The 15,260-nt window shown below is 34.1% G+C and overlaps 3 protein-coding genes across 3 annotated transcripts; 1 reads left to right on the forward strand and 2 right to left on the reverse strand.

The window, feature by feature from the left end:
• Nucleotides 1-6,806: 6,806 nt before the first annotated feature.
• LOC132632192 (nascent polypeptide-associated complex subunit alpha-like protein 2) lies at nucleotides 6,807-8,965 on the forward strand. Its single transcript, XM_060348026.1, has 3 exons — nucleotides 6,807-7,004; nucleotides 8,233-8,345; nucleotides 8,446-8,965. Exons 1-3 carry the CDS (start codon nucleotides 6,863-6,865, stop codon nucleotides 8,791-8,793), a joined length of 603 nt encoding a protein of 200 aa, XP_060204009.1. The 5' UTR covers nucleotides 6,807-6,862; the 3' UTR covers nucleotides 8,794-8,965.
• A 1,118-nt stretch (nucleotides 8,966-10,083) lies between these two features.
• On the reverse strand, nucleotides 10,084-11,803 carry LOC132634096 (peroxidase 5-like). The gene is made up of 4 exons (XM_060350399.1): nucleotides 11,536-11,803; nucleotides 11,074-11,265; nucleotides 10,811-10,973; nucleotides 10,084-10,708 (listed from the first exon to the last, which is right to left on the reverse strand). The coding sequence occupies exons 1-4, from the start codon at nucleotides 11,731-11,733 to the stop codon at nucleotides 10,296-10,298; spliced, it is 966 nt and encodes a 321-aa protein (XP_060206382.1). The 5' UTR covers nucleotides 11,734-11,803; the 3' UTR covers nucleotides 10,084-10,295.
• A 1,156-nt stretch (nucleotides 11,804-12,959) lies between these two features.
• On the reverse strand, nucleotides 12,960-14,727 carry LOC132634097 (peroxidase 5-like). Its single transcript, XM_060350400.1, has 4 exons — nucleotides 14,467-14,727; nucleotides 13,996-14,187; nucleotides 13,741-13,903; nucleotides 12,960-13,658 (listed from the first exon to the last, which is right to left on the reverse strand). The coding sequence occupies exons 1-4, from the start codon at nucleotides 14,674-14,676 to the stop codon at nucleotides 13,246-13,248; spliced, it is 978 nt and encodes a 325-aa protein (XP_060206383.1). The 5' UTR covers nucleotides 14,677-14,727; the 3' UTR covers nucleotides 12,960-13,245.
• Nucleotides 14,728-15,260: the final 533 nt, after the last annotated feature.

The following is a 15,260-nucleotide window of genomic DNA, read 5'->3' on the forward strand; positions in this document are numbered from 1 at the left end:
GATCAACTAATGACTTGTTATTACCCATATGAACCTAATTCATGGGGATCTCCAATCACATAGGTTGGGTTACCATCATTGTTGATCTTCTCAAATTGACTTAAAAATCTCATTCCCCTCGATGTTTCTTATAGTCTGTGAATTGATCAAGTTCACCTTCTGACTTCACATAATTAATGAAAATAATTTCACCTCACAGCAGCTGCTTTATCACACTATGTCTCAAACGAATGTATTTTATTGCCATTGAAAATTTTATTTTCCATTACAGCTAATGCTGCCTGGCAACCACAATATATAGACACGTTGATTTTATTTCATCCTCAATACTCACTAAGAAGTATCTTAGCCTCATTACCAGCCAACTTCAAACCACAAAGTAAAATTTCATTATGGTCTATTTGGCTAATTTTCATATTCATCTTTCAAACTCATAACCACGTGTGGATCTTGAAACCCACTTAGCATCATTGTACCCCTCTATACAACAAATATTAATTCACTATAATACTTTTCAATCGTTGCTTCTTTTCAAAATCAGCTAGCATAACCTTAGTAAGCCAACCCCCACACTTTCAAATATTCAAGTTAACGAATAATCTTTTCACAATTCATAAGGGAGTTTTCAATTTTCTTATAAGCTAACCAGATCAATAATTCACACTCTAACTTTATACATCAATAAAATATATCAAATACTTCATCATTATCTCGAATATAATAAAGATCATTAGGACCATTCAAATAGACAGACACGCTTTTGGAAAGTAGAATTAGTCCAAAGCAATTACTGTAATTCAAAGCAATAATTTTAGTAGTAAAGATTGTTACCAATATCAAATAACCTTCTAAACATTTAGAATATCATTAAATAAAATGTAAATATTAGAAATAGGACCTTGCATTTTTTTTAATATAAGATAAACTAAACAGATTATAAGTTTAACATCCATAAATTATATGAATCAATCAACTAAACATAAGTATTAGTGTTTTCATCTTGAAAAAATATACGCATATTAATCACGATTATACTACTCATTACCCACACGAACATTATTTTTAAAAACACTTAATCAAACTCAAATAAAATCTTCACCCAACTTTTCCCAATAATCACATAAAACTCAAATTGATTCACACATTAGTAACATGTACCACCTCAGTTAATATCAATTTTTCCTTTTCCTTTCTCAAATGTGAGTTGAAGAAGAATTTTCCACTTGCAAGAACTTAAGTAGTTCTTGACTCACCAAGATAACTAAATCACTCTTCTTCTTCAACTAATTGGGTGCAGGACACAAAATTAATTTAGTTAGCACAAATATGCTTACTAGCACCAAAGTCTAACACCCAATCTCTTCATATTAACTACAAGATTCGCTTGAGAAATGATCACAATAATTTATATCCTTCGCTTAGTCACACTTAATTTTGCTTAGCGGGATTATTATTTCTCCGAATCTTCTTCTATATCGAGGGATATATTGGCTTAATTGGTCACACAAAATTCCATCGAAAATATAGACATATAATATCGTCACTTACCTGTGTGGACATAAAAGTCCACTTGTCCTTCACTTCAATCACCCATACTGCTATGATCAAATGTTAATATCCATGCCGGAGTACGCCCTTGTTGTCCTCCCTTCAGACCCCATTCCGCGAAAGGGTCTGCTTCTTTGACTCCATATCCAGGAAAATAATTATCATATTAAAATTTATTTTAACATAGTAGAATTATTTAAAAATCAAAATCAAACAGTAATTGATGCAAGCCGAGTTGCCTTAAGGACACTTAAAGGACCATCTCGTGGAGCCAAAGTTTGGATGATAGCATGGAGAGGACGGATGGGAGATGAAAGAGCATTAAAGTGGCCACCGAGCAAGGAAGGCTATGTTTGCAAGAGGCCACATTCGCAAATTCAAGATTTTCATCTCCACAAGACTAGCCAAACAAGGCCCTTGCCTCATTAATGACATTTATGTAATAATAGGGTCTTCTATTATTTAGTTAGTATAAATAGCTAGTCTTTTATTTCATTAGGGATTTTGGATGAATTGATGAATTGATGAGTGATTTTGAGAGTTATCTCTAGAGAGAGAAACTTGTGAGAGAGGCCATGGATGACTCTTGTTGAATCTTTGATTGTTGAGAGGTTGGTTGCAAGGGAATCTAATTCCCTTGAGGTCTTCCTAAGAGGTTGGTGCTTATTAATGTTAATTAATTGAGGTATTTAGGTTTAATATACCTTTAGGTTGCTTTTAATTCCATTTTCTTGTGTCAATCTATCTATCCTTTACTTTCCTTGTTATTTTATTGCTTCCACGTATCCGTTATTGTATCAGTAATACAAGAAAAAAAATAACTTTTCCTTCCCTTTAATTTCACGGACTTTTGAACGCAAATTTAAACACAATAATGCCATCTTCCAGAAGTCAAGGAATGTGCACTTGTCTACATGTACCAGTCATTCGAGCCTTCTTTGTAATTGGTATTTTTCGTAAGAACATATTATAAAATATCCTTAAGATTGTTGGAAATCTTACGGAAAATACTTTATCACGAACACGTGTAGGGACTTTTCTTCATCACGAACACTTGTAGGAACTTCTTTTACACTTGAGGAAAATGCTTGATCACGAACAATTGTAGAGAATTCTTGGTAGCTTGAGGCATGCCAATGGCACTGTCCTTAAGGATATTTCACCCGGTATGGGTGTATCCCCTGGGATTCAACAAGCTCTTCTAGTACAAAACTAGGAGCTAGAATCTAACAAAGATTTTACAAAAGTAGAAAACCCAGCATAACATTGAAATTGAGAAGATGAAATTGTATCTCTTAGTTTTCTATATTTCAGTGAACAAACTTCAGAATTTATAGTCAAAGGAATAGCAAAAATCTGAACGTTGGAAGACTTAAAACGTATCAAAAATAAAAGCCATTGAAGGCCTATTCAATATGATCATATGCCTTTGTCAAAATACTAACATATGACAACAGTAAACATTTTTCATAATAAAAGCTAAGCTATTAAGGCTAATTAAATGTAGTCAGAAACGTTTTGAACAATAAAATATTTGACTGACATTAAAACAAAATAAATATTAAGAAAATAAAGAATATGTTATTTTTTGAGATATTAAATAGAAAATATTATTTTTCTAACATAAACAGCGGAAGCAAATAGCCAGGATCGAATTTGCATGTAATATAGATAACACATACTCAAGATATTAACCAAATATAAAATCAATACTTATCTATTGAAGCGTGACCGTGACCACGAATCGAACCTTCAATCATGAGCAGAAACCATCTACGAGACCATCCTCCAGTTCCACGGTTTGCAGTCTTCTGCTATGTAACCTAATTATCCTTTAGACAGAGAATACTCGTGTAGGCAAGTATTACGGCTCAGGAAAAAGTGTACCTCTTAGGGCTGAAAAACATTCTATTTATAACCACGTTGTTAGGGTGCAAACCCTAGTCCAAAACGTGTGGGCTTGCTTTTCCCCTAGGAATACTATTTTCCAAGTCCAAGAATAATTAGGCATAGCAGGAAGACATATTTAATAACGAGGCTTCCAATTGTGGTATTAATTCGAAATATGAATGAATTGATCCTACTACAATAAATTACAATTTATTCCACCAAAAAACTGTAATTGCACTCCTCAGTTTAATTTCGAAATCTTTCATTAAATCTTATTTACTGTTAAGATTACAGCTACCAATCAATTAAATTAAATGACTGACAATTTAGTTCATTGACTAATTGAATCCTTTATATTTCCGCTTAACTTATATCACGTGACAGATACAAAATCCACCTGCAGGGTTTTCACATGAAAACTTATAAGCATTTATAAAGTGGTATCATCAATCTCAAAGTCAAGACATGAATTCTATCAACTAATTATTATTTCACAAATGTATTTTGTCATTATCCAGTTTAGCAGGAATACATAGACCCGCAATTGAGTCTTACCTTTTAATAAATCAAAATAATTAACAATTCACATTGATCATTATAATCATATCAAGATTAAGGGTATAAGTACATTTAATGAGCTAGAGAGGTTGTTTTATATATTCAGTACAAAAACACTTATCTCTATTTGATCCGTCCAATACACACAAAATGTACTAGCACAAGAAGTTGGAATAAGCTTATTCCCATAATCAAGATAAATTATATTTTAATCTCATGCTACAATCATCAAGAAATTTTTCTAGTTTTATCTTTGATTGTGAACATAACTTTATAACTTATAAAAATCGATGATTTAATCTTTCGTGTATAAGCTAAACTCTATACACTAAATCATCTACTATATAAGTAAAGGACACACATACTAGTACATGATCTATTTAACTCTTTATTAAAATTGAATAAATAATTATTCTATAATAAATATTAATATCCAAACACATAGTTAATAGTATATATCCCAACAATCGGGAATTTTATATTCAATTTATGAGTTGATAAATCATACGCTATGTTACTTAATTCATTTTAAATATTAATCGTTTGATTATTTGATCACCAATTAAACGCTATCTATGAACCTTCATTCAAACTTGACAAAGGAATTTTATTAAGATTGCAGTAAGAGTGAATAAAGCAAGTTTATAATCATAAACATTAGGGGTGTGATTCGTGAATATGATAGAAATAATACATATTTACCTTGTTTGAGCCAACTTACACAGGAACTTGTTATGCATTTATTTTATAATAATCCCATGGAGATCTTGGGATAACTAGAGCAAACAAAAAAAATTTAGTGAGTATTACTATTACTTACCATGTAGGTTAGTAACCCAAATAAATTAATTTATTTAGGCGAATATAAGAGAATACTAGACTGTCTAAGTAATTCATAACAGTGAAATCGTCCGCCCATTATAATTTTAAAGCTTGCGCAATTGTTTATTTTTATTAATTCTTATAATTCGTAGAATCTAAATCAACCAATTAAACTGATATATTTCTTGACTAGATAATGTAAGGTATAGTTTAACTTAGTAATTGGTTAATCAATAATCCTCGAGAGAACAATACTCTACTAGATTCATTTTAGTTGTTTGATCGCATATACTTTCATTGTCTAAGAAGAAAACACATAATCAAAAAATAGTTATAAGTAAAATGGCTCACTTAGCTAGTGTTTGGTCACAGGTTTTGGGTTAGGTTTTGAAAATTTATCTTTAAATATCTATTTGGTCATAGATTTTGAAGATTTGTCTTCAAAAAAATTTCAAGTTCCAAAAACTGGTCTAGTTTTCAGTTTTTTGGACTTCCACTCATAAAACTTTATTTTTTTTCAAATAAAATGCATGTCCAAATACAACTTCAATTTCAAAAATTACAACTTCAATAATTCATTTTCAAATTTCTAACTTCAAAATCTATGGCCAAATGGAAGCTTAGTTTACAAGAAAAAATCGAAATAAGAACCAAAATTCATCTTCCAGAGTTCCAGTCATCTAACAAGCAACCTTGAATAAGGTATTATAACTCCTCCCAATTTTATATTTAAAGCAAAACAAGACTTACTACATTTCCATGATTATAGGCAGCCGGGTAGTCCCATTTGAAGAGATCTATTTTACGACCTATAATAAAAGCTCTTGTAGTCAGTTGACATTTGCCACATAAAATCAATAAAAAATTAACACATATAACTAAAATAAAATACAAGAGATATTTAAAAAAGATATTTTTTAAATCTGAATTATAATTGGTCATCGTAGATTATATCTTTAGGAAAGTTCATTCACATATTAAAATCTCACATTTTCTGCCAGCAACTTTAGTAATATTCTGTAGTGAGCTTAAAAAAAAAAAAAAAAAAAAAAAAAAAACTGACTTTAACATCATTTATTACAAGAAAAAAATATCTTAATTAACACAGTCAATAGAAACATTTTCTTCTATAATAAGTTTGTCTCAGAAGAAGAGGGATTTGAATTTCATAATAATCATTTCCTTATGTAATATATATTTTTTTTTGAGCGGATTGCCCTTCTTTTGGAGTGGTCTTTACTTTTTGTCCCTCAAATGGGGGGTTTTTAATATTTGGTCTTCGCTTAACACCCAGAGGCCCTGAGTTCGAACTCAGGCTCAGTAAAAAAAATAAAAATTCGCAAGACATAAATTGAGATTCGCAGGGCAGAAGTTGGGATTCGCAAGACATAAGTTGGACCCCAACTTATGCCTTAAGGCAGAGGTTTGCAAAATTTCAGCAAAATAATTTATTTATTTAATTATTTTTTTTATCCTGATGGCAGAGTTTGAAACTCAACTTATGTAGGGTCCAACTTATGCTTTGCGAATCCCAACTTATGCCTTGCGAATCCCAACTTATATCTTGCGATATTTTTGAATTGAATTGAGATTCGAACCCAGTGGCGGATTCAGGATTTTCACTCAGGGTATTCGAAAAAATAATTGAACCTAAATATACACTGTAATATATATTCAGGGTGTTCAAAAGTTAATATATGTACATAAATATATAAAATTTACCTTAAATATACACTGTAATTTTTTATCCAGGGGCTCTTGGTACATCCGCCCCTGTTCGAACCCGAAATCAAAGAGGCTTTTAGTGAAGCGCAAAAGTTTAAGATGACTGATTTGAGGGACAATAATTAAAGACCACTCAAAAGAAGGACAATCCGCGAAATAAAATGAAAGAGAAGGTACAAGTGGGCTGATGAAATTGGGCTGTAGTTACGGGAAAGCCCATAGAGAGGAAGGAACCCTAAAGGATAAAACCCCATGATATTTGTTTTATCCTGAAAGCAAGCAACTCTTTCCATTCCCATCAGAAGAAGTGGTAGCAGCCATGCCAGGTCCAGTCATCGAAGAACTCGTAGCCCAGAAGAAACTTGAGAATGATGAGCCAATAGTCGAGGACGTCAAAGAAGAAGACGACCACGATGATGACGTCGACGATTCTGACGACGACGATGACGATGTCGCCCAAGGTATCCTCTTCTTCTTTTTTTTTTGGTCGTCTGAGAATGTTGGTCTGTTAGTCAATCTGTCAAAATGTGAAATATCCATTCCTCTTATTGCTTGTTTCGATGGTTGTTACCTATTGTTGTTATTTTTAAATACAATCTTTGTTCTTAGTTATTATGTAACCACGAACTGATTATTTGGATGGTTGTTGCCTATTGTTTCACACACTATCGTATTATATTGTATTGACATTGAGTTGTCTTGTCTTGTATTGTACTGTAATTGTTACATAATGCCAAGGATAAACCTACAAGAAAAGTAGGCTACGAGATAGAGCTATATTAAAAAAGTAGGATAAAATATGATTATTAGATAATAAGCAAAGAGAAAATGAGAAAAAAAAAAGAGCTAACAAAGCTATTGCACGTACATTTTACTTTTCGTCTGTCACATAATAAAATTTAAGAAACAATTAAAATAAACATTGTATTTAAACTAAAAACACAATGCAATACAATAGGTAAAAACCATCCAAACAAGCTGGAAATTACCTTATATTTTTTTTAATCATTTTGCCTTTGCTTATTATTTAATACTATTCTTAATCCTCTTATATCCTTTGACCTCTTTTTTTAATAATAAGTATACCACGTGCTCAGGCAAGGCTCTGAGATTTTATTGGATGAATTATTTTGCCGCTGCATTTCTTAACTCCCTGATTTTTGAACCGTCTTGTGGATAATGTAATGCATGTAGTAGTAGTAATATAAATGCTTAATGCCACTGTTTGTAAAAGCTTGTTAGAGGGAGAAACGGATGCTACTCTTAGTTATCTGATTGCTCGGGTGTGCATATCTAATTCTGGAATAATTAAACCTCATAATTGGCATAGGATTGATTTATACTTGAACATATTTGTAATTCATGATAGATGTTATTGGATTGCCAGGAGTTTGAGCTTTTTATGAAATTATGTTATGCATTTATGTCTGACTTAGCTATGCCTGTTATTAGCTATGACATGCAATGTATTTACTGGCGTCTAGTCTTGACCAGCATTAATGTTTCTGAACTTGCTACTTATCTATTTGTGCTTATTTTATGATCCATTTTGGTTTTGCTTTTGCACTAAATTGCACACGATCTGTTTAACGTCATTATGTGGTTATATGACGTGTGAAATAACCATGCCACACTCTACTATGCTTGTTAATATATTCTGTAGAAGAATCTGAGTGGAAAGTGATGCAGGTGGTAATTCTAAGCAAAGCAGAAGTGAGAAGAAGAGTCGGAAAGCCATGTTGAAGCTTGGCATGAAACCTGTTACAGGGGTTAGCAGGGTCACTATTAAGAGGACCAAAAATGTAAATTACCTTGTTCATTCTTTATTTCATCTTTTTTCAATTTAGTATCTTTAAAAGGGTATTTGGATTGATGGAAACCGGTGTAATCACAATACTGCAGGTTCTATTTTTCATCTCAAAGCCAGATGTCTTCAAGAGCCCAAATTCTGAGACTTATGTCATATTTGGAGAGGCTAAGATAGAGGATTTGAGCTCACAGTTGCAGACACAGGCAGCTCAGCAGTTTAGGATGCCAGACATGGGATCTGTGATGGCCAAGCCAGATGTGTCTGCCTCTACTGCTGCTGAGGCAGATGAGGAAGAAGAAGAGGTCGATGAGACTGGTGTTGAACCACGGGACATTGATTTGGTCATGACACAAGCAGGAGTGTCCAGGGGCAAGGCCGTCAAGGCTCTGAAGACCCATCATGGTGACATAGTCAGTGCCATTATGGAGCTCACCACTTAAGTTTTTTTTTAGATATTCACCTTTCAATTTGTGCTTTATGATGAATTTTTGAAGATATCATGCTCATTCTATTTTTGTTGCCCCTGTTTATTGGTTAAACCTCGTTTTGAGTAGTAGTGCTATTGTAGAACCTCAATGACTAATATCAAGAAATGAAGGGCGTTCTCTATTATTTTGGTTGTCTTGGAACCATTGTTTTAAAAGGCAGTGTCGGGACTCCCCGGGGCGGGGCAGGGCAGTGGCAAAACGCCCTGGGGCTAACGTGCGGGGCTTAGTTCCTATGAGGCTTACGCTCTAAGCGCCCAACCGTACGCTCTAAACACACCCAACGTTCAGGGCTCGCCTAATAGTTCTTACACAAAATATATTTTAAAATTTTTAATTAAAATCATTCACCCTCATAATTGTTTTACAAAATAATGATATTTAATAGTTTTTCATCTATAGAAATAGAAGATTGGGTGTAACTCATATAACAAGTCGTAGTATTGAGTATTTACTATTTGAGAACGTCATAAGGGTGAATATCACTTAATTTAAAAAAAAAAAACACATAGCGAAATTGTACATTTTCACTTGTCATTGATCATAAGTCTTATGTATCAGAATTATCATATAATTTTATTTTTTGGTCATGAAGAAGTTATGTTTTAATTGTAATATTGATAAATTTTATTGATTATTTGCTTATAAGGAGATAAAATGAATAGTATGATAGTAATAGTGTTTTAAGAAGCTATGTTTTTTTTCGTGTTTGAAAGTTAAAATATTAGAATTGATTTGCATTTCATAATAGTTTTTATTTCATTGTATTGTTTATACTTGTAAAATTATATTATATATAATTACAAGTTATAAGCTGTGTATAATGAATTGCTTTGATCATTTTTTTTGTGAGGACGCGCGCGCGCGCACACACACACACATATATATATATATATATATATATATATATATATATATATCATTTATTTATAGTTTTTTTTTTTAATGTAATTTTACCTATTTAAAAATATTTATTGTAATTATATTTTTTTAAGAAATACTAAAAATTAAATACCCATGGGGCTTACGCCCCGTGCCTCGAGGCTTACGCCTCGTCGAGGCTTACGCCTCGTCGAGGCGTATGTAAAACGTTCCGTCTTACGCCCCCGCCTTTTAAAACACTGCTTGGAACATTTATATTGTTGCGCGGGGTGCTCATCTAGCATTTCCATTTTGCCTGGAAAGCACCGAGTAAAGGTACTTGGCAATGTCAATCTTTTTGAAGGTAGAAAAGGGTAATGAATCTAACACAAACACTTTTGTCTTACATCTCTCCATGAAGATATTCTGGAAATGATACAAAATGACATAATAGGGCAGCAAAGCATTACCTATATAATCTAGTTCCTGAATAATGCTTTTCACAGTACTAATAGGTTGAAGAAATACGGCAGTGTGAAAGCTCCAGCTTGAAAGCAGCAGCCCCCTCTTAGGATACAGAGATATATAGCATTTGTTTAGCTGTTGATGACTCTACAGTTAGCTCGGATCTCACCAGCAGTGTCTGTCAAGACACCAATCTGGCCCATCTTCACCATTGCAAAAGCAAATTTAGTTTTCCAGAGGAATGAATTCCTGCCATTTTGCGCTACTTGGGTAGCTGTAGTTGGATTAGTGAGTAGAGTTTGATCGGAGGTGAACAAGCCCCTGTTGGCCAGAATATCGGTGTAGTAACCTTCATCAGTGATAGCTGGGCTTGCAGGGTTCATTGGCACCACCAAATTTGCATCCTTGCTGCCTTGTGGACATAGCTGCTTCAACTGGGCTGCATAGGCAGGATCAAGACTAGGATCCTGGCTCATTGTTGAGTTGAAGTTGTATAATCTGTTACTGAAGGACACGCAGTGAGATCGACCAATGGTGTGTGCTCCTACACATCAGAGATCAAAGATTCAGTGTAAGGAATAGAAACTGCTAGTGCATATAACTTAAAACTCTGCTTGCTAGTGCATATAACTTAAACTCTGCTTACCCGATAGAGTAACCATTTCTTCTTGAGTGAGTCCCATATCTTTGAAATTTTGGGTGAGCTGGTTAACGTTGAATGCAGGAGACGGAAAACTTCGTGTCTCGGAAGCTAATGAGATTCTGCCATCTCTTCTACCAGCTGGAACTTCATAGCCAAATCCTCTAGTCTAGTAATTTCAAGCGTGCAAGTAAATATCTAATATGGTAATAATGTTTAATAAATCTAATGCGACTGATGAACTGTAGTACATAATATTATATACTTACTAACTCTACGCTATCCCTGGCTGCAAATGTGACTATGTCAGCACACGAAACAACTCCAGGACAAACGGATTCCAACCTCGCCTTTGCACTGTCAATTACTTCAAAACCTCGAAGGCTCGGATTATTTACTGGTGAGTCCTTCTCTGCTGTGTTTGATGGAGTCGAGTCGATCAGGACTGATCCATCACACCCCTATCATTATGCCAGAACCAAAATATTATCAACGTCCAGAGTCCGCAGTTAATTTGCTGGATGAAAATGTATTAGCCCTTCTATATTAAAGTTTAACTTCTACTTTCATAACCTAAAGATAACTAGGTGTAGCTATCCACAAAAGGAGTCATTATTAACATGTAAAATAAAACAAGGTTACCTGTTGTGTTAACAGGTCAAAGTATTATGTAAAAATGTAAAAACATACTACCATGGAGTGATTCATGAGGGAGTGAAAAATGGACTTACCCTAACGAAGCAATCATGGAAATGCATGCGAACAAGGCTAGCAGCCACTCCCCTATCTTCAAAGAAGGCCTTTGTAACCTCTTGTTTCACTATGAACTCAGCCTTACTACATGAATTTTCATAAAATCCCACTTGAAGCTGTGCTTCTAACATCATGCACTCACATAGAACCAACAATATTAGTGCTCTCATTAACATTCTTGCACTCACTTTTCTTTATTCCTTATAGACTAATAGGATCTTTTTTCTTACTGAGCTTGAGTAGCTTCAAAGACCATATGTCAATATATAGGGACAGCCCGTTGATATCAAGTGGACCCTACGTTAATTTTTCTTAATACAATAATTAATCTCGCTTGTAGAATCTATATTTTTCAGTTCCATAAGAAGGCAGTAAGCTGTAAAATTGTATATACGTGAGCAAAGATGCCCAATAATTTGGAAGGTTAAGGACAACTGGAGTTGGTCAGATGATTGACTATAATTGCACGTAAATACACTATACTAACCTTTTTTTTCCCTTAAGAGACCTTTTAGCGTTTATGTAGGAACAAAACAAGCTTGACTCATCCAATTCATTTTGTTGATTTGTTTTGCAAGAAAATACAAAATGTAGTGGGTAGACATTGATTTAACTCTAGATTTCTGCTAATTATAGTGGATTATTCTTGCAAGTGGGTCTTTTCTTTTCTTTTAGTGCTTAAGTTAGATATCTTTAATCAAATGTATACTCATTGAGTTGCGTAAACAACAAAGTCTTGCCGCCGATAGGAAATGAGTCCGAAGGGTTACAAATAATAGTATAATTTCTATGCACCGATGATTAAGGTTTGCTTTGAGATTTCTACCTTAATTATGCTTAAACTAACAACACCATATAATACAATAGGTAATAGCTGTCCAAACATGCTGGAAAAGTCCACTTTTATGGAACACAGTTGGTGCCTTATGTTTTTCTCATTTTGACTTTGTTTATTATTTAATACTTTCTTAATCCTATGATATCCTTTACCCTCTTTTTTATAACTAGTTCTTGGACACGTGCAACTCATACTAATCATTACAAACATTTTATAACTATACAAATAATATTAGAATATGTTTGTGATGAGTTACACTAAATTTGAAGGGAGAAAATACAAAGCTCAAATTAATGAAAGATCAGCCTATTCGACTGACTTAATTGTTGAGCGTAAGGTGATTACATATTGTTTGAACACCTAATTTAGTCACGTAAATACGATTGTTATATATACCAAATATTCAACTCGACAATTTTGTTGGTTTCTTTTTTATGTTTCATCAATATATAACATGGGAAGATGAGTAACGTCGGATATAGTTGCAAATAATTCATGTCTAGAAATTTTTGCCACGTGTTTAAGAAATTGTAGTCCTTACACATTCACATACATATCAAGAAGTTGTTATCGAATAAAATACTATTTTGTAGAAGTTGTATAGAAGTCAATCAACATAAGTCTTTCTCAGGATGAATCTAACCCTAGCAGTTCTAACTTACATCTCTCCACGAAATTATTCTGGAAATGAGACAAAATGACATAATAGGGCAGCAAAGCAATACATAATCTGGTTCCTGGATGATGGTCCTCACAGTACTAATAGATTCAAGAAAATACAACGGTGTGAAAGCTCCAACTAGAAAGGAGTAGTCCCCGCTTAGAATACAGAGAGATATATAAGATTTGTTTAGCTATTAATGAATCTACAGTTGGCTCGGATTTCACCAGCATTGCCTGTCAAGACACCAATTTGGCCCATCTTCACCATTGCATTAGCAAATTTACTACTCCAGAGGAATGGACTCCTAACATATCGCGTTACTTCGGTAGCTGTTTTTGGATTTTTGAGAAGAGCTTGATCGGAGACAAACAAGCCCCTGTTGGCCAGAATATCCCTGTAGTAACTTACATCAGTAACAACTGGGCTTGCAGGGTTCATTGGCACCACCAAACTTGAATCCGTGCTGCCTTGTGGACATTGCCGCTTCAATTGAGCAGCATAGGCAGGATCAAGATTAGGATCCTGGCTTCTTGTTGAGCTGAAGTTGTATAGTCTGGTACTGAAGGACACGCAATGAGATCGACCAATGGTGTGTGCTCCTAGACATCAAAGATCAAAGATTCTAAGGAATAGAAACTGTCGGTGCATAAAACTTAAACGATGTGCTACACTTCTGCTTACCAGAGAGAGTAACCATTTCTTCTTGGCTGAGTCCCTTATTTTTGAAGTTTTGGGTTAGCTGGTCAACGTTGAATGCAGGAGACGGCAAACTTCTTGTCTCAGAAGCTAATGAGATTCTGCCATCTCTTCTACCAGCTGGAACGTCATAGCCAAATCCTCTAGTCTGTAATAATGTCAAGCGTACAAGTAAATACATCATGTGATAATAATGCTTAATAAATCTTAATTAGTATGATTATCGGCAGTAATACTTACTATCTCTACACTATCTCTAGCTGCAAATGCGATTATATCAGCACACGAAACAACTCCTTGACAAACAGATTCCAACCTCGCCTTTGCACTGTCAATGACTTCAAAACCTCGAAGGCTCGGATTATTTACTGGTGAGTCCTTTTCTGCTTTGTTTGATGGAGTCGATTCGATCAACACTGATCCATCACACCCCTATCATAATGCCAGAACCAAAATATTACCAATGTACAGAGCCAGTAGTTAATTTTCTGGATGACAATGTATTAATTAACTCTTCTAATTAAGAGTTCGACTTCTACTGTACATATATATACTAATAGTGCAAAAGAATTATTCTAATATTAACCTGAAGATAACTACACATAACCATCCATAAAAGGTGGGATTAATTATAACGTGAAAAATAAGACAAGGTTACCCGTTACAACAGATTAAAATACACAAATGATTATGTAAAATTGATAGACTTACTCTAACGAAGCAATCATGGAAATGCATGCGAACAAGGCCAGCAGTCACTCCCTTATCTTTAAAGAAGGCCTTTGTAACCTCTTGTTTCACTATGAATTCAGCCATACTACATGAATTCTCATAAAATCCCACTTGAAGATGTGCTTCTAACATCAGGCACTCACATAGAACCAACAATATTAGTGCGCTCATCAACATTCTTGCACTCATTAACCTCTATTCCTTAGTCAATTCTTTTCTTACTGAGCTTGAGTAGCTTCAAACCACGATGTCAATATATATAGAGACAAGCCGTTGAAATCAAATGGACCCGCTGAATCACTTGTCTTTAACAGTCTTTTAAAGTGTGTTTTTGGGGCGAGCCCCGGGGCGAGGCGCCAAAAATGCACCGAGGTGTACAGACGGGGTGTAAGTATCTTGGGGCGTTCGCCTAGGCATAAGCCCCAACATTTGTGGCGTTCATTTGGGGGTAAGCCCGGGGAACTTTTACAAATTTGAGCCAAAATTGCTTAATATTTTTTTTTAAAAAAAAAGTTAAATATCTAGTAATTAACTCATAGTAAATTCTCAAACTAAATATCTCAAAAAGTCAAAAGTTTTTTCTAATCGTTTATCCTAATTCCATAAGCTTTTCTCATTGTTGTTTACGGAGTAACATATACACTTTATACCTTTGTATGCAAAGTAAACTAAAAGCAAATAGTTTTGTCCTCCAATTCTTACTATCTTCCATGTTTGCATTTTCCTTCTATATGCTTTATTTTCTTCAAGATTTTCTTAGCATTCTTCAATTT

Source organism: Lycium barbarum, chromosome 3, assembly GCF_019175385.1.
Source record: "Lycium barbarum isolate Lr01 chromosome 3, ASM1917538v2, whole genome shotgun sequence".
Taxonomy (NCBI): Eukaryota; Viridiplantae; Streptophyta; class Magnoliopsida; order Solanales; family Solanaceae; genus Lycium; species Lycium barbarum.